General features: G+C 45.2%; 1 protein-coding gene across 3 annotated transcripts in view; it reads left to right on the forward strand.

Moving 5' to 3' along the window:
* Positions 1 to 25,456, forward strand: part of PTPN1 (protein tyrosine phosphatase non-receptor type 1) — an 85,484-nt gene that overhangs the window by 56,763 nt on the left and 3,265 nt on the right. Inside the window, exons 2-9 of one of the 3 annotated variants that reach the window (XM_058287227.1) lie at positions 4,059 to 4,149; positions 8,543 to 8,643; positions 11,542 to 11,640; positions 18,955 to 19,092; positions 22,415 to 22,624; positions 23,050 to 23,211; positions 23,569 to 23,789; positions 25,140 to 25,335. In XM_058287227.1, the coding sequence (XP_058143210.1) occupies positions 4,059 to 4,149; positions 8,543 to 8,643; positions 11,542 to 11,640; positions 18,955 to 19,092; positions 22,415 to 22,624; positions 23,050 to 23,211; positions 23,569 to 23,789; positions 25,140 to 25,335 (1,218 nt within the window). Of the gene's footprint in view, positions 1 to 4,058; positions 6,860 to 6,945; positions 8,644 to 11,541; positions 11,641 to 18,954; positions 19,093 to 22,414; positions 22,625 to 23,049; positions 23,212 to 23,568; positions 23,790 to 25,139; positions 25,336 to 25,456 lie in introns of all 3 variants that reach the window. The other 2 variants (XM_058287228.1, XM_071211789.1) reach the window with 2 other exon arrangements.

A 25,456-nucleotide genomic window follows, 5' to 3' on the forward strand; every position in this document is an offset into this window, starting at 1 on the left:
TCCTTCCTGTTGAGTTTTTTGGAAGAGTTTGAGCAAGATTGATACTAAATCTTCTTTAAATTAATGGTAGAATTCACCTGTGAAGCCATCTCATCCTGGACTTTTCATTTTGGGGAGGTTTTTGATGAGTTTCAATTTCTATACTCATAATTGGTTTGTTAGGATCTTCTATTTCTTCTGTGATCAGTGTTCGTTGTTCATGTATTTCTAAGAAATTGTCCATTTCATTGTTGTCTAGTTTGTTGGCATACAGTTGTTAATAGTATCTTCTTAGGATCTCTTTTATTTCTGCTGGGTCAGTGGTAATATCCCCCTTCTTATTTTATTTGCATCTTGTCTCGTTTTTTCTTTGTAAATCTAGGTAAGGATATATTGATTTGGTTGATCTTCTCAAAGAACCAACTTTTAGTTCTATTGGTTCTCTTTTTTTTTTTATTCTTCATTTCATTTATTTCTGCTCTGAACTTTATTATTTCCTTCTGCTTGCTTTGAGAATGGCTTGCTGTTCTTTTTCTCATTCCTCCAGGTATACAATTAGGTCTTTGATTTTACCTCTTATTTTTTTTTTTTTAAGATTTATTTTTTATTTCTCTCCCCTTCTCCCCTCCCCCCCCCCCAGTTGTCTGCTCTCTGTGTCCATTCGCTGTGTGTTCTTCTGTGTCCACTTGTATTCTTGTCAGCAGCACCAGGAGTCCGTATCACTTTTTGTTGCGTCATCTTGCTGTGTCAGCTCTCCATGTGTGCGGTGCCATTCCTGGGCAGGCTGCACTTTTTTTGTGCTGGGTGGCTCTCTTTACGGGGCGCACTCCTTGCGATTGGGGCTCATGGGGGTCACCTCTGCATGGCATGGCACTCCTTGCACGCATCAGCACTGCACATGGGCCAGCTCACCACACAGGTCAGGAGGCCCTGGGTTTGAACCTTGGACCTCCCATGTGATAGACGGATACCCTATCCATTAGACCAAATCCACTTCCCCCTTCTTTTTTAATCCAAACATTGAAGGCTCTGTATTTTCCTCTCAGCACTGCCTTTGCTCTATCCTGTAAGTTTTGATATGTTATGTTCTTATTTTCATTTATCTTGAAATTAATTTCTCTTACAATTTCTTCTTTGACTCAACTGATTATTTAAGAGTGCATTGTTTAATTCTCCATGTATTTGTGAGTTTTCCCTTTTTCTGTCTGTTATTGATTTCCAATTTTATTCTATTATGATCAGAGAAAGTGCTTTGTATAATTTCAGTACTTTTAAATTTATTGAGAATAGACTTATGTCCCAACATATAGTTTGCCCTGGAGAAAAATCCATGAGCACTTGAGAAGAATGTATATCTTGTTATTTTGGAGTTTAATGCTCTGTAAATGTCAGTTAGGTCTAGTTCATTTATCATTCAAGCTCTCAGTTTCCTTATTTACCCTCTGTCTAGATGTTCTATTGAATTCTGAGAGTGGTGTATTAAAGTCTCCAACTATTATTGTAGAAATATCTATTTCTCTCTTCAGCTTTGCAAGTGTTTTGGGGGTATCCAAGTTAGGTGCATAAACATTATTATTATTTCTTCTTGGTGAATTGTCCATTTTATTAATATATAGTGACCTTCATCTTTTATAACAGTTTTGCATTTAAATCTATTTTATCCAATATTAGTATCATTGCTCCAGCTCTTTTTTTGATTAGTATTTGCTTGAAATATCTTATTCAACTTTTTACTTTCAGCCTGATTATGTCCTTGTATCTAAGGTGAGTCTCTTATAGACAACAAATGAATGGCTCATTTTTAAATCCATTCTGCCAATCTGTGTCTTTTGATCAGAGAGTTCAGCCCATTAACATTGTGTTGCTATTATAAAGACGTTTCTTAATGGTGTCCATTTTATCCCTTGGCTTTCTGTTTTCATGTCATACTATTGTGTTTCTTTTAACCCTTTCAGTTTCTCTTATAATCTTCATTTCTATACTCTTTTCTGTTCTTCTCACCCTTGTCTTTTCCTTTCAGCTGTAACACACCCTTTAATATCTCTTGTAGATCTGGTCTCTTGGCATCAAAGTCAGTTTTTTGTCCGTGAAGACTTTAAACTCACCTATATTTCCTAAGGATAGTTATGCCAGATGAAGAATTCTTGGTTGGCATTTTTTCTCTTTTGGTGCCTTAAATTTATCATACCACTGCTTTTTCACCTTCATAGTTTCTCATGAAAGATTGGCATTTAGACTTAATGATGGGGAAATGGATGTGGCTCAAGTGATAGGGCTTCCGCCTACCATATGGGAGGACCTGGGTTTGATCCTTAGAGCCTCCTGGATAAAAAAGAAGAGAAAGCAGGCCTGTGTGGTGAGCCAGTGCCTGCGTGGTGAGCCAGTGCCCACGTGGTAAGCTGAGTGCCACACAGCAGGAGTGCCCACGCAGTAAGCCAGTGCCTGTACAGGTGAGTCATGCAGCAAGATGATGACGCAACAAAAGAGAGATGAAGGGGAGATTCAAGGTGAAGCACTGCAGAAACCAGGAACTGAGGTGGCACAGCTAACAGGGAATCTCTCTCCACATCAGAGGTCCCCAGGATTGAATCCCGGTGAATCCTAGAGGAGAAAAAATGAGAAGAGAAGACCAAAAAGAGAAATGATACAGAAGATCACACAGTGAATGGATACAGACAGCAAAAACAGTAGGGCATGGGAAGGAAGACGGAAGGGGGGGGGATTAAATAAATAAATAAATGTTTGAAGAAAAAAAAAAGATTTAATGAGGCTCCCTTTTAGGTGATACATTCCTTTTCTCTTGCTGCTCTCAGAATCCTCTCTTTATCTTTGGCATTTGATATTCTGAATAGAATGACATTTTCAGAGTAGTTCTATTCAGGTTTATTCTCTTAGTGTACATTGTTCTTGAATATTAATATTCATATCTTGCATAAGGGTTGGAATATTTTTAGTCATTATTTCATCAGATATTCTTTCTACGCCTTTTTTGTTCTCTTCTCCTTCTGGGACACCTGTAACATGTGTTTGTGCATTTCATGTTGTCATTCAATTCCCTGAGACTCTGTTTAATTTCTTCCATTCTCCTATCTTTTCAGATGTTCTGTCCTCTCTTTCACTTATTCGTTCTGCTGCTGTTTGAATTAAATCCTCATCTGGATTCTTAGTTTGTCCTTTGACTGGGCCATCTCTTCCTGTTCCTCAATGTGGCTTGTTATCTTTTGTTCATATTTAGGCATCTGATTATATTGGTGTTTTTACTCTGTTGATCAGTTTCTCTTACCTGATGATTTTATTTCACAACTCTTCTTTGATTTTTAATTCCAATTTTTCTGAAACTTTGATTGCCCTGTTTAAGTTATCAAAGCAGGAGCAGGAAGCCACTAATGGGGCATTGACGAGATCAGTTTCCAGTAGCCAGCAGATGGCGCTTCTCATCAAACCCTTCCATGGAGATGAATCCTTCCATTTCCACTCATTAGCTCTTTTTGAACCAGCAATTCAAGTTATGGTGGTTACATTTGCCAAAGAGAAACTATCCTGAGCCCTCAGCTGCACCCTCCCTCTTCCCAGGGAGGAATGTGCCCTTTCTTCTTTTCGTTGGATGCTCAGCTGCAGGTTTACCAGGGCTGTTCACCTCGGGGGTTGAGGATGGGCAGTATTCCTGGCTGTGGGGTCATCATCTCACGGTTTTCCCTTTGGCCTTTCTGTCTTTCCATCCCCAGTTCTTCCTGGACAATGCAGGTGGCACTCTCCTAATCTGCAGGTCCCCAAACCAGCTCCCTCAGATGACTTCTATGACTTTTTCCCTGTTTTCAAGAGAGCTGCACCCTCCCTGAACTACGCCAACGCCATCTTCTTCCTCTAAGTCTCCTCTTCTTTTTTGCTCTGTGACCTTGTATATACCTCTGAGTTATCTCCTAGCATTTCCCACACTGCCTGGTTATCTCCAATGTCTGTTTTCTGCACTGGGGCTTATTCAGCTCTTAGCACATAGCCAGTGCTCAGCAAAATGTATGGATAAATTCCTGATGCCAGAAATTTCAAAATATTTCTTTGTCCTTTTTTTTTCCCTGTAGGATATCCGACATGAAGCCAGTGACTTCCCATGTAAAGTGGCCAAGCTTCCTAAGAACAAAAACCGAAACAGGTACAGAGATGTCAGTCCCTGTAAGTATTCACGTTGCCATTACTGGTCTCACTCTTTCCATCGCTGCCAGGCTCCACCTCAGCTGCAGGGCCTTTTCAGGTCAAGATCCCTTAACCCTGGTACTTGTTAATGAATCAGTAGCAGCACAGGTTTATGACGTGATAGTTTCCTATTATAGAGGCACCAAAGACTTAGAGTAGTGGTTCATTATTCCACTGTTGTAAAAGGGGTCAGGTTTCAATTTCTGGAAAATTCAGCTAAGTTCAAAGCACTTTTTTTAGATTTGACTATTTTTGTGATGAATCATTTTCCTACCAGCTGAAGCAGAGTATCGCAAGCAAAATGTAACTCCTTTTCTTGACGAGTCAGCAACAGGGTTATTGACCCCAAGCTCTACAGCAAACTGTGACGATGCCCTGCAAGTGCCTTAGGGAATGACAGCCCGTTCATCCCCTCTGCTGAGTACACAGGACGGCTCTGCTTGTCAGGTTCTTCCCCATCTTCATCGCTTTTCTACTTCTGCCCTGCCATAAGATCTCAAATCTTAACGATTGTGTGCCTGCTGGTGCCTCGTAGTCTCTTCTGCTCTCTGATATCTAGAAAGTAAAAAAATAAACATGATGGAATATGTAAAGTAAGGAAACCTGGGGCTGGCTGAGTGAGGATTTTGGCTTGCTTCTGAGTAAGCTCTAGGGCACAGAGGCCTTTCTTTACTTACCTCCAGGGGCTTTTAGATGTCAGTCGGTGAGAGGTTGCAGCTGCCGAACTCTCTCCCATGCCATACCCTCGGCCATGGACCTAGAGGTTTCATCCAGTCATTCCTCAGGCACTTACTGGAAGCCTCCTGAGGACGGTATGCAGTAAGCATGCGTGGTAGCCTGCAGTACTCTCTGTAGGAGAGCTGCCTGCACATCCTGCCTTGACATGGACAGCACTCTAGGTCCTGGGAGGAAAATAAAAACGGACCTAGAATTGCTACAAAGCAGTGTGCCTCTTTGCTCCCACAGTTTCCTGCTTAGAAGTGAATCGCAATTCTCCCACCTTTAGCTATGTGGCTTTGGACACATTGTTCACTTCTCTTGTTTTCAGTAAAACAGTAATCACACTGATTTCATAGAGTGTGTGATGATGAAATAAACTAGTACAAACCCCTTAGCCCAGGTTGCCTTGCTTGAACATAGTTACAAGTACTCAGTAAACGCTAGTTGTGGTTGTGGTTGTGGTGGTTGTGGGCTGAAGATGCACACCAGCTGAAGGTGCATTTCAGAGAAACACATCTGATGTGCTTTTCCAAACAACACATGATTGGGCCCCAACACCTGATACTCTTGATTCAGCAGGTCTAGGCTGTGGCACCCCACAGGTATTTATTTTTTATAAATGCTCCTCTGGTGATTCTGCTGTGAAGTCTGGCCAGAAACCCGTGAAGAACTGCTCTGAGCTTAGAGGAACAATCACCTGTCATTCAGTGCCAGGAGATTGCCTGGGTCTCTAGCTTTTGTTGTACTTGCTCTGAATTACAAAATTATGTTGTCTTTGATATTCCATAGTTACATTTTTGCTCAGAATTCATCTAAGTGGTTTTGTGAACCAGTTTTATGGAGGAAAAAACACAGCATTTAAAATACTCCAGGGTAATGATTCCCACCATTTTCATCCCCAATCTCACTTCCCATATTTTTTTCTCCCCTCCCCCACTTTCTAGTAGAAAAAGTAATTTGCTTATAAGGTTATGGGGAAAATGGGAGAATGATTCAAGGTAGAAGATGACCTGATGCCATTATCAATGATGGTGATGATAATAATAGCCCTTCCAGGTGCTATAAAGCATTTCCTCATTTAATCTTACCACAATCCTGGTGTTAACTTCCATTTGGAAAGTGAAAAAATCTAAGGCTCAGAGGATGGGTTGTTTGCCCAGAGTCACCCAGTCCTATTTGAACCCACTCATATAACCAGTGCCAACCATGTACATTTTTCATTATCTACTTAAACATTACCAGATAACTCAATTTGTGTTAACTGTCCACAGTGAGAAGCATTATTCCAAATAGTGGCTAGTTTCAGAATCATCTTTCCTTGGAATCCTTTATACCAAAAAGCCCCAGAACACTTGTTCACATGAACTTCTCCTTTTCCCATTGGACTGGGGGAGAAGATACTCTTTACAGTGGGCGCCTGAGTTCATCATCCCTTGTGCTGTGCTAGAAATAAAAGTACCTGCCTGCCTTGTTGGCTTCACTAGTAGGCTAAAGAAAGTGGCCCCCAGGAAAAACTGCTTGTGTGACAACGTAATGGTAAGAGGAAAAAACAGGTTGCATTTTTACTAACCTGGGGTAGAACCTCAAATGAACATTTATTTCTAAAAACTACCCTAAAAGTTACGTTAAATATATATATGTTTTGGATTTGGAGTTTATTTTTTCCCCAATAAATTCTTTTTAAAAAAGTTCATTATGGGGGAAGTGGCCATGGCTCAATCAGTTGGGCTTCTGTCTATATATGGGAGGCCCTGGGTTTGCGTCCCAGGGCCTCCTTGTGAAAGTAGGCTCGCCCACATGCCACGGAGTGCCGCCTGGCCCACAAGCGCCACCGAGTGCTGCCCAGCCCACAAGCACCATGGAGAGCCCGCTCAGCAAGATGACATGACAAAAAGGGATACAAGTAAAAACACAGAAGAGTGCGCAGCAAATGGACACAGAGAGCAGACAGCAAGCAAGCCGCAAGGGGGTAGGGTAAATAAAAATAAATACAGACACACGCAGAAGAACGTACAGCAAATGGACACAGAGAGCAGACAGCAAGCAAGCCGCAAGGGGGAGAGGAAAAAAAGTTCATTATAGGAAGTGGATGTGGCTCAAGCTGTTGCGCTCCCTTCTACCACATGGGAGGTCCTGGGCTCGGTTCCTGGGGCTTCCTGGAGAAGGCGAGCTGGCAGGTATGGTGAGATGACCCAACAATGAGACACAAAGAGGAAAGACAGTGAGAGACACAACAAACCAAGGTGCTGAGATGGCTTAAGCGATTGAGCGCCTCTCCCATATGGGAGGTCCCAGGTTTGGTTCCCAGTGCCTCTTAAAGAGAAGACAAGCAGACACAGAGAGCACACAGCGGCCACAAACAATGGGGGTTTGGGGGTAAAAAAAAAAACCTTTTTTTTTTTCTAAAGTTCATTATATGGGAGTGACTATGTCTCAAGCAGTTGGGTGTCTGCCTTCCACATGGGACGTCCTGGTTCAGTTCCCAGTGCGTCCTGAAAAAAACAACAAGCAATACAGGAAGACCAACGCAGGGAAGCCGATGTGGCTCAGTGGTTGAATGCCAGCTTCCCACATACAAGGTCCCAGGTTTAATCACTTGCCCCTGGAACCTCAAAAAAAAAAAGTTCTTTGAAGGAATTTTTTTTTTTAAAGATTTATTTTTTATTATGTATTTCTCTTCCCTCCCCCTCCCCCTCACCGTTGTCTGCTCTCTGTATCCACTCACTGTGTGTTCTTCTGTGTCCGCTTGCATCCTCGGTGGCACCGGGAAACTGCATCTCTTTTTTGTTGCATCGTCTTGCATCAGCTCTCCGTGTGTGGCACCACTCCTGGGCGGGCTGAGCTTTTTTCCCATGCAGGGCAGCTCTCCTTGCAGAGTGCACTCCTTGCGTGTGGGGCACCCCTACACAGAGGCACCCCTGCATGGCACAGCAGTCCTTGTCCGCGGCAGCTCTGCGCCTGGGCCAGCTTACCACCCGGACCAGGAGGCCCTGGGTTTGAACCCTGGACCTCCTGTATGGTAGATGGACACTCTATCAGTTGAGCCACATCTGCTTCCCTAATGAAGGAATTTAAGGCGTGACTTTCCCCACTATTGTCTGTTTAGGTCATGTAATTTTTAAACCACCAGACATAGGTTAGGTTTCTGTGCAGTCATAAATCCTACCTATTCATTGTACCTACTACAACTGTGTGGGGATGGGATGAAATTTTGGGTGGATTTTGTTACCTTTGAAAGATTGAAGCCATTATACCTTTTACCCTATACAAGTATATATTAGGCGTCGAAGAATGGATCCCTTGACCTCCTGTCCTACTCAAGGATCTGGGAAGGTAAAGGTATCACAGGGAAATTCGACCCAAGGACAGATTTCCCAAGTAGGACATGATCTGTGCTTTTAGTGATGTCCATCCCCATTATTAATGTTAAATTTCAAACACTGCTTAAAAGCTTTGTTTCTGTTTCATCGGTAATATTTGGCCATCTGAAATAAGAATCATATGGATGACTAATCTCAATACAGCAAGACCCCACCCTGTGTGAACACCCTTGATGCCACAGACTGCCTTCTTGGCTGTCCCATGGGGTGCGCTGCCTGCAGGACCCCTTGCTCCTCCACGATTAACCTCCACCTTCTGGTTTGCCTTTCAGTTGACCATAGTCGGATTAAACTACATCAAGAAGATAATGACTATATCAATGCTAGTTTGATAAAAATGGAAGAAGCCCAAAGGAGTTACATTCTTACCCAGGTAAATGGATTATCTGGATTTTTTAAATTGTTGCCCTAATGATAGCTGAAGAGTTTTAGAATGCTGTTAGCTATACTTCATATAAAATCTGCCACATCTTTTAGAATGTCAGGTTTTAAATAAATCAAAAAGCAGTAAGGAAGGGGAAAAAATATCTTCAGAGGTTCAGTTAGATTGTAAAGCTAATTGTATCTGGGAAATACGACATTGCTGGGAATCAGAGCTTCTAAAATACACTGTTAAAAGGCCAAACTTGCTTGCCTGTAGTCTGTTGACAGAACAGGAGGAGGTGCTGTGGCTAGAGAAGGGCCTGCACCTGTGCTGAGCCCCAAGCACTTGCGTCAGAGCAGCGAGTGTTTGACAGTAAATCTGTGAGGGTTAGCAGTAGACAAGGAATATTTGTAAATTTGTCATTCAAAGTTCTGCATTTAATTCCTCAGCATGGCCCACATTCTTTGATCCAGAAGTATCATTAGATTACATGAGCCAACGTGGTTTCAGAAAAATCACTTAAAAGTTCCTGTTGAGTTTTGGCATCTTTATGGGGGGAAAGGCCTCATAAAAATAGTTTAATGATTGATCTTTTGTAAAACGCCAGTGGTATATGACCCAAAGACTATGAGTATCTGGGAAAGAGATAAAGGAGTTTCTTTTTAATTAGTTTTCTCAAGTCTTCATCTGTTACCTACAAGTTGTTCTAAATTTCACATTTTTTTCCTATCATAATTTTTGTGTTTACAGTCCATATCAGTTTATTAATGTTAAGTGACTTTAAGTTACAGAGTGATTTTGAACATTAGTGTTCAATATTTGGAGATTAAAATTATGGTGAAGCCAAAAACTACTGTGAACAAAGACCACTTGGGTGCCGGGAGCTAGATCAGGGTATGTCCACTGTGGCCCTTCTTCCCTGAGTTTTTGTGCTGTCCCAGTACCTCCGCATTCATGACCAGGATCAGCCAAGATGGCTCCTAGTCAGGATAAGGAGCATCAACAAAGCTGTATTCAATTCTGTGGGTCCATTGCGTAGGTTCTTGGTAAATGAGTATAGGGCAGGCCTTTACCAGGCCCTCAACTCCTGGTCCTTCCAGCACCTATGGGGTGGTTAGGCTGGGCTGGGGTGGTGAGGAGTGAGATCCCTGGTGGTGGCAAGCTGGGAGGAAGAGGTTGAGGCAAAGGTGGCTTCTTGGGAACTTCTCTTTTTGGAAGGACTCAAGTTTCTTACTTCCTGATTTCAACCATTCAGCTGTGGTGTGGGGTTAGGAAACCCAAAGCAAAGATAGATAGGATATATATAAACGGAGTTTTAGGAAATTACCATGGAAACTTTCATACCACTGTCTTGCCCACTCCCATGCCCCAGAAATTATTTGGAACGTCTGAAGTTCTCTGTTATGAGGTGGTAGGATGGATGTATCTAACTTTTTGCATGATCTCCCCTTGACCTGGGATATATGGGAGTGATCAAGGCAGTCTGACCCCAAATTAGCACCCTTGAAAGTATGACCAAGGCACTTTGGGGCCAAGAAAACCCTTCCCATTTTTTATTTTCATTTGTTGTTCACTCTACAAATAATACAAGAATATATTCTCATTTTTTAGAAGTTAGAGGCATAGAAGTGATTCTAAACTGAGGTTATGTTGGGTTCAAAAAGGGACAAGCTAGAAAGCAGAGTGACTGCTGAGAGCACAGCTGTGCTGGGCCTGTTACCTGGCACCCTTGAGCCCTGGATGGAGGAGCGGCTCAACCCTGAGAGGATGCAGGGGCCAACCAGAGGCCGTGTGGTGGCTGCCTTCACGGAGCCGTTTCATGTTAGCTGGGGAAAGGGACACAAGTGTAACCTGCTTTGACTCAGTACCCACAGTGCATACTCCAAGTGCTGGCTTTCTGCAGCAGGCAGTAAGTCCAAGATGAGTTCAGAGAAGAAGGCGAGAGGGCACCAAGGGTGAGCGTGGTCAAGGAAAGTGTTGGGAGCTTCAGGGTAATGATTTTTTAAAAACCGGGTGAATATGGATAAAAATAGATGAAATGGTAACCATTTTAGAAGAATGAGTGCTGGCTAGAGGCAGTGACAAGCTCTGACATGGAGGCACTAGGCACTGTCCCTTCTAGGTGGTACTAAAAAATGAGACAAACTCAGGGCATTCGTACCCTTCTATTCTGTAAGCATCTTTGCTCCTTGCCAGTGGGCTGGAGTGAAACTAAGGCCAGCTGCTCAGCAAACACTCCACCGTGTCTCAGTGGCACCTTTCCCTGCAGGCCACCTGCCTTCGCCTTTATGTGTCTGTTGTCGGCCCACCATTTTAGTAATAGTAATAATACTAGCTAACATTTTATGGGGTGCTTACTGTATTCCAGGCACTCTGCTGAGTCCTTTATTTTATATATGTGATCATGGTTAATCTTCACAACACCATGAATAGGTGCTTAGGAAGATATAGAGGGGAAACTGAGGCATGGAGGGGTGAAGTGACTTGCCCAAGGTCACATAAATGATTGGAACTGGGACTTGAACCACAGAAGTATCACAACTGGTCATTTCCCCGTCCTGCCTCCCGCCTACACCCAGCAGTCTTCCCCACATTCCACCCACCCTTAGGGATGGATCTCAGCGGAGCCAGCCCTTCCAAACCAGAATGCAGAGTCAGCGTTTTCTGTTCTCTGTCGGTCAGCCCTGATCTGAAATACGGAAGCGACCTTTCAGTGAGTGGTAGAAATGGAATTGTGGTCACTGACCGCCAGGCGGGGAGGGGCAGGTCCCCATCCCAGCCATGGCCCCCCCCCGCCTAAGCTGGTGAGCATGGAGGGGTGCAGTCTGCTCACCACCAAACACGAGCTCACGCGATGGTATGTTTGTGCTTAAGACTCCACGTGGTTTGTAAATTGTTTGTGTGCAGGGCCCTTTGCCTAATACCTGTGGTCACTTTTGGGAGATGGTGTGGGAGCAGAAGAGCAGGGGCGTCGTCATGCTCAACAGAGTAATGGAAAAGGGATCGGTAAGTTTGGATTTCTTTACCGTACATATCCCTGTCTGTGTCTATACAGATCCACAGAGTTCAACAGTATTGTCTAAATTTCTTTATTTCTTTAAATTGATTTTACATTTCTTTTACATGATGTTTTTTATTTTTAAAAAACTTACAGAAGCAGTATATAAATATATATCTTATAAACAAGTCAATTAAGAGAATGACCAGGAAGGAAAGGGAGAGTTGGCCTGCACCCATGCGCCCTCCCCGCCGGTCAGGGCCCCTCCAGGTTCAGTGTGTCTGTACCCTCCTCCCCGTCAGCCCTGTGCTGCTCTCGCTGCCTTCGGAGTTGTGTAAACATGCTTTCATTATGAAAAGCAAGTTTCTGCTGTACCTTCATCCTAGCTACCTTTTCAGCTGGTGGGAGCATGCCTCCTGTCGACGGGCAGTGGGGCCTCTGCAGAGCCGTGGGAGCAGCTGGACTCTTGAGTCACCTCCGTAAAATACCCGGGCACTCGGCTCTGCCCACTCCTCTTGAACGTGGACAGCGTCTGCCTGTGCATTTACTCCAGGCTTTGTGTTGTTCTTTTTTCTGAGTACTTTGCAATTCATATAACATCTCTTGGGATAACATGTGGGCTGCTGGGACAATATACTTGCTCAGGCCACTCTCTCCCCTGTGGTGCCCCCCCCCCTTTTCTGGCCCTTTAGAGACACCTGCCTCTGCCCTGCTCCCTTCAGTCCATTCTGTACCCTGCATCCAGAAAGATCCTTCTAAACCAGCTCTCACCACACCGCTTCCCAGCTGAACACTTTTCTGTGGCTCCCCATCGTCCCCCAGGTTAATTCTTACCATGGCTTGTGAGACCCTGTGTGATCTGGCCATAGTTAACCTGGACCCACATCTCATGCCACTCTCTACCTCCCTCTCCAGCCTCCAGCCAGATGGATCTTGTTCTCTTTTTATTTCTTTTTTCAGTTGTTTGCTGTGTTTTCTGAGCTAAGGATCCGAATCACTCCTTTTCTGGGAATTCTTGATTGCTTCCCTCAGGTCAGCCTGTAGCTCCTCCCTTCTCATACTTCTCACTCTTCTTTGCAATTGCCTGTTAAAGGTGAGACTGTGTACATGTGAAGGACACAAATGTGGGATTCAGCATAGTCCATAAACATCATATGCCTGCTGCCCAGGCTACTTGCCTTGCCCATCCCCCACCCACTGCTTCTTCCAGATGTTGCTCATACATCTGGGGCTTCCTCCAGCCTCAGAGGTCAAGTCCCCTGGAGAAGGTGAACTGAGAATTATGGAGACCAGTAGGAACCTGTGGCCCTGGAGCACGTTTTCCAGCCAGAGAACTGGGTGTCCCCAGACCTTTCCAGGTCCTGGTACCAAGACGCTGAGGTCCAGCCAAGGTGCTGTCCTCACAGCTGCACCGGCTGCCTCTGGGTGCAGACATGGCTTGCCAGAAGAACAGCAGGACTCCAAAGAGAAGTACCGTCATGGCCCAGCAGGGTAAAAGCACAAGTGCAGAGAAGTGACACATCAAAGAAAACCTCAGCAGTCAAAATTTGAAATTTTAACCTCAAAGCTTCTTCCCTTCCCCCATGCATAAAAAGAAACAGTACTAATTACTCATGTAAAGTATTCCTCTCATTGTGTTTTCCCCTCTGCCCATTTTTTAAAAAATGAAAGTATTTATTTGCTCAACAATAACAGATAAGGGGCTTACCTGAGTTGTTCTTGTCTTAGAAAATACTTTTTTCAGTGAAAGTGCCTTTTAACTTTTTCTTTCTGCTTCAGCGGTTTGATTAGTAAAATGTGAAGTCACACATGTGAAGCAACCCCCTACCGTTCACCACACTTATCAGCAATTTTGAATAAACAAACAAAACATTAGGTTCCCACAGCACATGTTCCCAGCAAGGGAAATTGAACATGGTAGAATTGAACAAGGGTTCAGCGTACGCCAGTCTTCAGGAGTCCCCAGCTGGCTGCCAGTGATGCTGGGGCCACATCACTGTGTTATGGGGCTGCCCTGTGCATTGTGGGGTCTTTAGTGGCACCCCTGGCCTCTACGCACTAGGCGCCAGTAGCATCCCCTCCCTCCTCCAGTTGTGACAATGAAAAATGTCTCCAGACATTGCCAGATGCCCCCTGGGAGGCAGAAGGTCCCTGGTTGAAAACCACTACAGCCAGGCCTTGGAGGTATTGCAGATTTGGTTCTAGATGACCTCAATAAAGTGAGTCACATGAGTTTTTTGGTTTCCCAGTACATGTACAAGTTTTGTTTACACTCTTCTGTGGTCTTAAGTGAGCAATAGCATTATGTCTTCTAAAAAATGTACATTAAATATGACACAGAGGGAAGTGGACTTGGCCCAATGGATAGGGCGTCCGCCTACATGGGAGGTCCGCCGTTCAAACCCCGGGCCTCCTTGACCCGTGTAGAGCTGGCCCATGCACAGTGCTGATGCGCGCAAGGAATGCCATGCCACGCAGGGGTGTCCCCCACATAGGGGAGCCCAACGCGCAAGGAGTGCGCCCCATATTGAGAGCTGCCCAGTGCGAAAGTACAGCCTGCCCAAGAATGGCGCCATACACACAGAGAGCTGACACAACAGATGATGCAACAAAAAAGAAACACAGGTTCCCGGTGCCACTGATAAGGACAGACGCGGTCACAGAAGAACACACAGCGAATGGACAGAGAGAGCAGACAACTGGGTGGGTGGGGGGGATAAATAAAAAATCTTTAAAAAAAAAATGACACAGACACAAAGTGAGCACATGCTGTTGGAAAAATGGTGCAATAGACTTGCTCTACACAGGGTTGCCAACCTTCAGTTTGTAAAATAGATAATACCTGAGAAGCACAATTAAGGAATATACAGTAAAATGAAGTATGCCTGTACTTTAGATGGTAACTGAGGATTGGCGGTTTTCAATCAAGACTGAATTTATTAAAAAACCAGGTATGGTATCATTCACTTTTGGTTTATGTATTAGTCCGCCGAAGGAGTACTGAGGCAAAATACCAGAAATCTGTTGACTTTTATAAAGGGTATTTATTTGGGGTAGAAACTTACAGTCATAAGGCCATAAAGAGTAAGTGGCTGCTGGTCTCTGTGAGGGTTCAGCTGTCCTCTTCCTCCTAAGGCTCCATGGTCCCAGCCTCTTCTGATCTCAGCTGTAGACTAGCATAAGGCTCCTCTCTCCCCAGGGCTCATTTCTTTCCAGGCCATCTCAGCTTTTTAGGTCTCTGGTCTCTTCAACTGCAAACTATCAGGCAAATGGCTCGGCACTCTCTCCATGGGCTTCAGCATCCAAAACTAAACTCTCTGAGTTCTCCTTCTCCGTTTATTTACTTCCTTGTCTTTGATTGCATTTATTTACTTCCCTGTCTTTGATTGAGCATCTGTTCATATAGCCCACAAGGGGGGTGATGGGGGTGGGGACTCAAACCTCATCACCCTAATCTTGATTTAATAAAGTAAATGTGAAACCTCTGAAGCTAATACAATCTAATACACCCAGAGAAGCAGACCAGTTTACAAACACAATCCAGTATCTATTTTGGGAATTCATAAAAATACCAAACTGCCCCAGTTTATTTGTTGCAGTAAGCTCAGGTGAAAACCTTTTTGCTGTTAGCACATGGTTTGCTCTAGCGACTGTTGTTGACTGTGGTCACATTATAGCCAGAGTGGCTGCAGTGGAGTGTTCTTTACCAGACTCTGCTCTTGGTTGTCTCCCTCTCATGGCTAACTCTTGGCCATAAATACATTGTGACTACCTTTCCCCTTGGATTGCTGTGTTGGTTGATTGTACTTTAGTTTAATAGTGTGGTGGTAGTCCCTATTTTCCTTTATAACTATTCTATTCCATTCAGGGTCATTTGGGTTTACAAACTGGCATGAAAGAGTAACATATAGTGTGAGATTCTTAAAGTTTTAGGAGGTCAGCATAATAAATTCTGTATCAACATTATCAACCCCAGAAAGGCTGGCTGGGAAAAACATGATACATTGCAGTGTCTTATTTGTTCAGCTGGTCTAATTATAAACTATATGACTATGGTAAAAATGCAGCTTGCAGTGAGTTTCTATTTAATGCATATTTGTTTCCTGGTTTCCTTTCTTCACCAAAAAGTGTAAGATGCGCCTCTCTTTTTTTTTTTGGCAAAGCTGCTTGTTATCTTTGGGATTCCATGCTCCCTGGAAAACAGTTATGCAGGAGATGACTGTATATAGTCAGACTGGGGTCATCCAACCTGGCTGAAGTTGGTTGATCTAAAAGTTGACTTTAGATACGTTCATTGTAGAGTGTGTATGCATGCCAGGTTGTGATTGTCATTTAGGCAGGGAAAAGAAGCCTTAGTTTTCTCTTAAATGCCAATAAAGAAGCCATGTTTCAGGTGCTTTCATGCACAAGACACATTTTATGTCATAAGTATCTTAGACTTCATTCATCTCTTTCGTACTCATCCTAGATAGCTCTCTGTTTTAATAATGCTTTGGCGAGGCCAAATCATTTATCACATGGATGACTTTAATAGCTTTTTCTGAAGATTGCCTTTTTTTTTCGGAAGTCCCCAAGGACTTTTCTAACATCTGCCTTCTTTGTGGTAGTGGCAACTGGGAGAGACAACTTCATGTTCATGCTTCCATGTTGCTGTTTTGTGCCTACCCTACCCTAGTAAAGGACTGCTTGCTCATAAAACTGTCCTTTCCAAGGAAGTTGTGTATATCAATCTAATATGATAGCAGGAAATCATGATCGTGTGCTTATTTGTGTGTGTGTGTGTGTTGAAAACAAAAATATCTACAGGAAATGACAGCCAGAGAGAGAAGAGCATGGTATTTATACTGTCGACGCATAAGAGCTCTTAAAAATAAATAGTGGTTGATCAGCACTAAAGTTGTTGCCAGAATTCCTCATGTGTAGAGTTCCAGAGTCTTAGTCTTTACCCAAATGGCAGGTATTTATTAGGCTTTATTTTATATTTGGTTTTGAAAGTTAGTGCTTGCTGCATGGAGGAGAACTTTAAGATACTCATCTTCCCTGCTCAGACATGGATCATTGGTCTCTTCCTTTGTGGCTCCTAGCATTCTTTATTTCTGTGTCTTTCTTTCATTTTCTCTGGTTCTTAAGACATTACACAGATCTAATTGTGGGAATAAGTGGATCCCTTAAAAGACTTCCAAGTTTTGCTTGCAGCTGCCTTACCTACTTTGTCCAAGCACAGGGTTCTGGGACTCTTCCCTCTTGCCACATGATCAGTGCTTCTGTGTCCTGGGTGGCAGGAGTGCTTTGATATTGATACATTCATCCCCTTTGAGTGCTTTGTCTTTGATTAAGTCATCATCAATGTAGGGAGGTAACATGGCTGCAACTAGTCAAGTCTTTCTAACAGGACCGTGTGTGGTCTCTTGAGAGGCCCTGTCTGTTCGAGGACAATGAAGTTTATGCTATGCTGGCACCAGCCTGGCATTTCCTGATTTCTTTCTCTCTTTTTGCTCTTGTTTTTCTTTTTCTTTGGACAACATGAGCATAAGTAGAGCAGGCCCAATAGGCATTTGTGGTTCAGTCCTCAATCTCCTCAGGAGCCTCCTGGCTCCTAATTGCCTCCAAATGAGGCCACTGATTCTTGGCCTGGTGCCAGAATTTCCTGCAATGGGAACCTACATTGGCCTCATCTCCTCCTGTTCCTCTGAAACTGGCTTCTTTGCATTTACTGCCCATGGAATCCTAGGCATCCTTCCAGGCAAACTTCTGTCAGGTGCCCCTTCTTCTGTAGAACCTTTTCTGATCTATTTCCCATCATCTTAGCCAACCCAAAACACTGACCCCATGGCACGTCCATGTACTTCCTCCTCAGAACTTCCCACAGTCCGCCTTTTCCTGCATGAGCATGAGCAATCTGTCCTGAGAGACAGAAGGGCTGGCCTTGGAAGGACTCCCTTCACCTTCTGGGGCATTTCAGGCTTAGTCATCCTTGTCCCAGTGTAGGCATTGAGTGGATCAGGGAATGCTAGATTACAAATGTCTTGAATTCTTACCATTTACCAAAGAGTTTTTTACACACACTGATACTTCATTTGATGAAAATCATAACTTCTTCAAGTTTTCTTCAGCCTAGGCACATTATTGGGCCTTCTCATAGACCTTTCAGCTTAGCCCTCGTCTACCTGCCATTTTTGTCAAGAACAGTCATCAGGTAGCAGAAATGTCTGAATAACTGGTGCAGAAACTTAGCTCAAGCCATGCATCTAAGAACAAAGTATATCACTAAATTTGAATCAAGTTTTATTTCTTAAACTATAAACCAAATCAGATCATTGACATTTTGTTTGTTTTCAAGAAAGAGTTAATGAGCTACATTTAAATCAAGAACATCAAGTAGTTTCTAAAATTATTAAACTAGCACATCAAAAGTGTTTCTCTGGGGGCGTCCGTCTGCCATGTGGGAGGTCCGCGGTTCGGGCCCCGGGCCTCCTTGACCCGTGTGGAGCTGGCCGTGCGCGGTGCTGATGCACGCGGGGAGTGCCCTGCCACGCGGGGGGGAGTCCCGCGCACAGGGGGTGCGCCCGTGAGGGGGGCCGCCCAGCATGAAGGGGGGGTGCAGCCTGCCCAGGAATGGCGCCGCCCACATTTCCAGTGCCGCTGACGACAGCAGAAGCGGACAAAGAAACAAAAGCAGACAAAGAAACAAGACGCAGCAGGTGGACACCAAGAACAGACAACCAGGGGAGGGGGGGAAATTAAATAAATAAATAAATCTTTAAAAAAAAAAAAAGTGTTTCTCTGAAGTGAACCAAACCAGAAGGAAGGTTGGCGGGTGGGGCAGTGGGTGATCCTGCACCTGGGAGCACCCCCCTCTCATCCCCCTCTGAAGGTCAGCTTGCATTCAATTCTGTTCCTCAACCTTTGCATTGTATTTTCACATGCAGTTTCTTCTGTGATTATTTTTCATTAGCCTGTCAACTTTTCATACGTATGCCACCAGCACCCTTCAGGTCCTTGGTAGTCTTTGAAATGGTTATGTAAAGTAGTTTGTGAGAGGACTAAACCTTTTGTGCACACCCCTTCCTGGGGCTAACCAGGAAGTGCTGGGTTTGTAAGTCTGAGCCCTGTTTGCACGAGTCCAGAGGCAGCCGTGGTCTAGATCTTCACAGCTGCCTCCCATCTACCCAAGAGGCAAGTGGTGACACTGATGGTAACTTCCAAGTTAGGAAGAGCCCAGGCCTTTGGGTTATCATAGCGCTAATGGGAGGTACTCAGAGCCTCTTTGTCATAGAGAACAGTCATTTGCTCACAATAATTCGTTGTATTTCCTCCCCCAGTTAAAATGTGCACAATACTGGCCACAAAAAGAAGAAAAAGAAATGATCTTTGAAGACACAAATTTGAAATTAGCATTGATTTCTGAAGATATTAAGTCATATTACACAGTACGACAATTAGAATTGGAAAACCTTACGGTAAGTATGCATGCACTTAAGTACTCCAGACGGTTGCTGGTCGAAATGTCTTTTTCCCATGGGTGATGTTACCTGACACCATGTTTCCCGGGTTTTATGTACCCTGAGCAAGATGTGGTTTTTGGCAGTCTGGTGAGCAAAACTTAGACTCGGGAGAGCCCAGGAGCCATTCTTAGAGCGCCACAGAGCTCTCTCCCTAAACAACACTTAGTGCAGTTAATTGTCAGGAGAAAGGGAGTTTCTTACCTAAAAATGACCTCTTCCTGCCTTTGAGATTATGGTGGGACTCAGTTGGCAACCTGTGAACTAAAGGCCATCCGTGCGTGGCACCTTCTTCTTGATCCTCAGTCTCTGCAGCCAGAAGCGAGGGAAGAAGGCCCTTCCAGGGTTGACTTCAGTATCCTGGCCAGTGTTACATTTTCTAGGTGAGGTCTTTGGGTTTATTTGTTACAGGAAGAAGTTACTGTATCTGCTGCTTGACAGTAGTCTCTCACGCAGGGATGGTCTTAGACCATGGCAAGGCCCTGTGCTAAGAAGCATCCCAGAAGACCCCGCCGTGGGGATTTTGAAGAGTGTGCCTGGAACCATAATTCTGAGGAGTGGAAGGGATCTTAGGGCAGTTCTTGGGGATACCGTTAAACATGATGGTCAACCACTACTTGCCCTCTGGAGTCAAACAATCTGGGTTTGAGTCCCGGCTCCCCTATATCAAATGGTCTTCATGTGTCATGGGTCTCAGTTTCCTTAACTGTTGGACTGGGATTTCATGAGAATTCCAGGAGTCAGTACATGTGCAGTGTTAGACCTATACCGGCCTCATCACATGTTCAAGACAGGCTCCTGGGCTGGCATAACTGGGCTTGTCCATTGAGCAGTCTAAATGCACAGTCAGAGTTAAAGGCTGGGCAGTAGTCAAGTTACTTGGATTGGGGTTTGCTGGGCTATGATGAAGGATAAGATCTGCTTCTGTGTTTCTTAGTTTTGTTTTTAACCTAACATTTTAGAGGCATCATGAGTTAATAATTGGAGTAAGATCCAGAACTTAGCACAAGTTACTGAGAAGTAGAGAAAAGGTTAAACTAGCCTGGCTTTGGGGGAATGCAGTGCTGCAGTTTATCTGAGTGCTCTCTGTTCTCTCTCAGACTGTGATAACACTGGAGTCCTCAGCCTTGCTTTAGCTGTGCAGAGAGGCTCTAAGACTGTGATTTATGGAAGGTTTTTATGGAGGATTTTCAGGAATAATGTTGGCAACATGTTGGAATGTGCCTGGAGGATTATGTAGCAGGCTTTTTTAAAAAAAAAATGCTTTTTCACATTTGCAAGCTTGACCCAAAGGGCGACTGCGACTTCTGGTAAAGACTTGAGAACATTTCTCCTACTTGTTAAAGGAAATTGAATTAAGGCAGAGCAGAGGAGTTTTGTGCAGTCAGTATGCCCCAGGATACTTTTTACTTGGTGAAGTAAAGGAAGCCAGCATTTAGGTTTTGATGTTGAGGCTCTGTTTGCGCCAGTAGGATTTTTTTTCCTTAGGCATGTGTATCTGTTAAAGTACGGCTCTAGAATGAATGCCTTGAGAAGAGGGAGGCAGGTGTGAGGGAGGGTGCGGAGAGGAGAGAACTCATACCTTTTTAACCATTAAAAGGAAGAACTTTCTTTGGCATGCTTCTATTCAGTTTTTAAAAATGTTTTTAACTGCTTTTCTTTACCTTCAAAGAGAGGAGACATTTGTTTTTTTAAAAAGCTAGTAAAGAACGTGGAGATCATTTCCTAGAGAAAAGAGAATAGAATCGCTCAGTGTTACTGTAAATGATCCTAATTGTCACATGTGGATTTCTCCCAGTTCTGAAGAAAGATCACTGTATTTAATAGCTGTTGCAGGATTAAATATGTGTATTCTTTGGAAACATAACTTCAAAACATAGCCTGCTGTTAAGTCGTTGGTGTTTATCTTAGGTCCTTTTCCTTGTTTTCATTACGTTAGGGTCAGGGAAGGTTGCTGTAACTGAATAGTGGGCTCTGGGAGGGCGTGGGTAGTATCTCTGACCCCTTGTGCCTGGCTCACAGTAGGCACGTTGTGAACTTTTGCCAAATGAAGGAAGATTAAGTCCATAAGGGGTCGCTGACCTGAGGCATTCTTTGCCATCAGCTTCTCTGCAGGAGTCCCAAGCATGGTCCTTGGTGCTGTGCAGCCGGGAAACCCGCCATGTGGTGAGGGCCCCGCCTGCACACCTTCCTCCCGTGCCCTCTTTTGCCAGACTTGCGGCTCTGGGGCCCTCTCTCAGGGCCAGACTTAACAAAGTGAGCAGCTTGTCCCGCTGCACCCTTGGGGGGTGAAGACCACTTGAAGCCTCTTCTCCTCCGGGGAGAGCCGCATGTTAATCATGACTCCTGGAGGCCGGGTGTCTGCCTTCTGAGTGGCCTCCCGTAGGCTTGGGAAGGCACAGAGCTGGAAACAGCCCCGAGGCCATTCTTTCTGCTCTGTAAGAAGCACACCAGGCCAGGGAGAGAAGTGTTTTGGGGCAAGAAGGGTGGGGGTCTTCCTTTCAAAGCTCCGGCAGCAGGTTCTGAACAGGCTCCAGGGTCAGGCAAGCTTAGGTTCCAACTCCTGGTTCACCGCTTAATGGAGGTGTGGCGCTCAAGCCTCAGTCTCAGTTAGAAAATGGGAATAACGCTAGTACATGACTCAAGGGTTGATGTGCATACTGTGTGAGCTAGCATGCACAGTGCTAGAAGGCAGGAAGTGCTCTGGTCATGGGGCCTTGTCAACATTCTCCTCCTCCCTCCGCATCCACCCTGCTCAGAGGGGTACTGAGCCACGTTTTGCAAACATCACTCCTTGGAGACCAAGCTGGTTTCTCTTTTCTCTGAAATGATGATCCTCTGAGGCTTCTAGATAGTTTCGAAAAGCTGTGAGTTACATGGAGCTAGTGCCACCTGCCCACAGTTACTCTTTCTTCCTTCCATGTGAAACAAGGTGTGAGAGGTGGCATTGCAGCATCATTGTGCCTTGTGAAGTAGAGAAAAATCAGTTGTAGCCATGAAGCCAGTAGAAGTGGTAGGGACATTGCAGAAAAGAGGTGGATTAAAGTGCTCCATCCTAAAGGAAGCCAAGTCCAAGCAGGGCCCAGCCTCTTGGAGCTTGGTGTTTGTTGACTGGGTAGATGGGCCCTGGGAGAAATTATGGTACCTACACTTTTTCTTTGGAGAATTAAAGATGCTCTTAGATTTAGATGGGTGGAAAATCACTTTGTGCTTACTTAAACTTAGTGATTTCTGTACACATGATTTCCTTAGAATCATCATGAATATCTCTCTCTTTCAGACTCAAGAAACCCGAGAGATTTTACATTTCCACTACACCACGTGGCCTGACTTTGGAGTTCCTGAATCTCCAGCCTCATTCCTGAACTTTCTTTTCAAAGTCCGTGAGTCGGGGTCCCTCAGCCTTGAGCATGGCCCCATTGTGGTGCACTGCAGCGCTGGCATTGGCCGGTCGGGGACCTTCTGTCTGGCTGACACCTGCCTCTTGCTGGTAAGGAGGCTCTTGAACACACTTGGACCAGTTAAGGGAAACACTGACATGTCCTCTAGGCCTGACCACACCTTGCTCTCTTCTGGTCCTTACGAGTACATTTCCTTAGTCATACTAACTTTGACCTTCAGTTTTTAACAACATACCTGTAATTTGGAGGGATGCCCTTAATTTTAATGTGGAACCAGGTAGACCCAAGAGTCCTGTTCTTTCTCAGTTTTAACTCATTTGCCCACCTGTGCTCAGATGGTCATGATTTTTCTGTGTTTTCTCACTTTTCTTCTCTAGTCCTTGTGCCTGTCCCCCTGTGACTTTTCTTGAGTAGAAACTGGAGAACACCTCTCCTGACACACACAAAGTAAAATTGTACCTATGGGTTGGACCTGACTGAATTTTATCCTTTATATCTCCTGTCTGGCTTTCAGATGGACAAGAGGAAAGACCCTTCTTCTGTTGACATTAAGAAAGTTCTGCTAGAAATGAGGAGATTTCGAATGGGACTGATCCAGACTGCAGACCAGCTCCGTTTCTCCTACCTAGCTGTGATCGAAGGTGCCAAATTCATCATGGGAGACGCTTCTGTTCAGGTCGGCATTACTTTTGCTTTCGTTCAGGGGTGATGGCTAAAGATTTTTTTCTTGGAAGGAGGCAGGCAGTTGTAAAAGTCCAGAAATTGTCCTGTGTTAGAGTAAATAGCTGCCCTCATGTTTAAAAGCGCTAGAATGTTGTTGAAGTCCTCACCGTGTTCCAGTTCCTGCCACTGAAGCTCTCGGCTAAATGGTGTGCATCAAAAAGGAGAACAGGCTTCGTCTTCCAAGTATATGGTGGCAGCCTGAGCAGAGTGAGAGCCCCTCACCAAGTTAGGACTTAAAGTGGAGTGATTTTCCTGACAAATCCACCCAAACATGAACCCTAACAGGACTTCCTTTTGCTGCTCTTTCAAGGAACAGTGGAAGGAGCTCTCCCATGAGGACCTGGATCCCCCACCCGAGCACATCCCCCCGCCACCTCGGCCACCCAAACGAATCCCAGAGCCACACAATGGGAAATGCAAGGAGTTCTTCCCAAACCACCAGTGGGTAAAGGATGAGATGGAGGAAGATAAAGAAGGCCCCATTGAGGAAGAAACCAGAATTCCCTTAAATGCCTCCCGCAACATGGAAAGGTAATAGGAGAGGAGGGTCGTGGCTTGTTGGGGGCAAGGGAAAATGACCTTCCATTCCAGAAACACATGTGGCTATTGAAACCCTGTGGAAGCAGCCTCCCCTGGGCCAGCAGCCTGCTGCACCCCTGGGAAATGGGGCTCCTGGCTGGAGGAGACCCGGCCTGGTCCAATCATGCCGACTCCAGTAGGGTTCTAGCACCACCTTGTGGTTCTTGTTGGAATTGGGCTTTTGGCACTATTGAGTAGGGCCTTTCCATGGAGAGTTCCCTCTTCACAGGCTGCTAACCAGTTCTGATCTGGGTTTTGGAACTTAACCTTTTCATGGAATGTTTTAAATTGGTTGCCATCTTAATTCCTTACAATTGGACAGACATTTATGGCGCATCTGTTGATGCACGTGGGATACTGAGATAATGAGACCATTCCCTGGTCTCCAGGAGTTCATATTGTTGGGGAGGAGCAAATGTCAAATGGATTGTGGTGGGAGCCAGTGGACAGTGATATGATAGAGGGGTGCCCTGAGGTGGTCAGCCTTGGAGAAGACAGCCCTCTTGGGGTGGTCAGGGAAGGCTGCCTGGGGGAGGCAGTGCTAATGGCAGCTTGATGGGTAAATAGGAGTTGGTCCAAGCCTGCGGCCACTGATGGTAGTACCCTTGGTCCCTCCTCTGTGGAGGGCAGTTTATGTCGTATGCACACTTTGACCTAGCAGTTGTATGTGCAACTAGAAATTTACCCTCTAGAAGTTTTCAAACAGACGTGCAAAGATATGTATAGATAGAGGTCTTCATTGTGGCATTGTTTGTAAAAAGGAAAAATTAGAGATGTACCAACTTTAGATCCAGGGATTAGATCAGTCATGCTTCGTCCTCTGTTGGCATACTCTGCAGCTTTTTAAGAATGCGGTCTTGGTGTCCTGACGGGGCAAGACGTTGCTTTCTCTGACCAGGAGGGGAACCATCTACAGTCAGCTCCTGGCAGAATTAGCATGTGGGTTTGCATCAGTGGCTGCATTCATCCTTGGTGTCACAGAGCCGACCTGCTGGGCAGCAGTCCTCAGACCCTTACCACCCTCCAGCACCATGGTGTCCCCCGCGGCTCCCAGAACCCCCTGCCCTGGCCTTGGGCGCTGCCTGAGGTTCCTGGGAGGTGTCGCCAGCAGACCTCCAGGCTGCCGTCTGCCCTGGCTGCCCTCCAAGCTGGCTTTCCAGGAGGGATCAGCGGCACCATGCTGTGTGCCTGGCTCACTTTTCTTCCCTAGAATCACTCCCGTCTGAACTGTCCTTGTCACTCTGAGGAGTCATCCGCTTTCCCCACCGTAGCTAACCCATCGCTGCCCCTCTGATTCCTCAGCACGAGTCCAGACACTGAAGCCAGGAGGCGGACCGTGGGGGAAGGTCAGCGCCGGGCCGCGGCCGCCAGCCTTGCCAGGGGGGAGCCCTTGCCCCCCGAGGAGGAGGAGGACCACGCACTGACGCACTGGAAGCCCTTTCTGGTCAACGTGTGCGTGCTCACGGTCCTCACGGCCGGCGCGTACCTCTGCTACAGGGTATGTTTTCACTGATGGACGCGCTGGTGAGAGACGCGTGTGCGCAGAGCACTGGCCGGTAGACCCGTGTTTGGGATTCAGTTCTGTGGAAGGATCTGAGCCAAGACTCAGAAGAAAGAGA

This window comes from Dasypus novemcinctus, chromosome 24, assembly GCF_030445035.2.
Source record: "Dasypus novemcinctus isolate mDasNov1 chromosome 24, mDasNov1.1.hap2, whole genome shotgun sequence".
Classification (NCBI taxonomy): domain Eukaryota; kingdom Metazoa; phylum Chordata; class Mammalia; order Cingulata; family Dasypodidae; genus Dasypus; species Dasypus novemcinctus.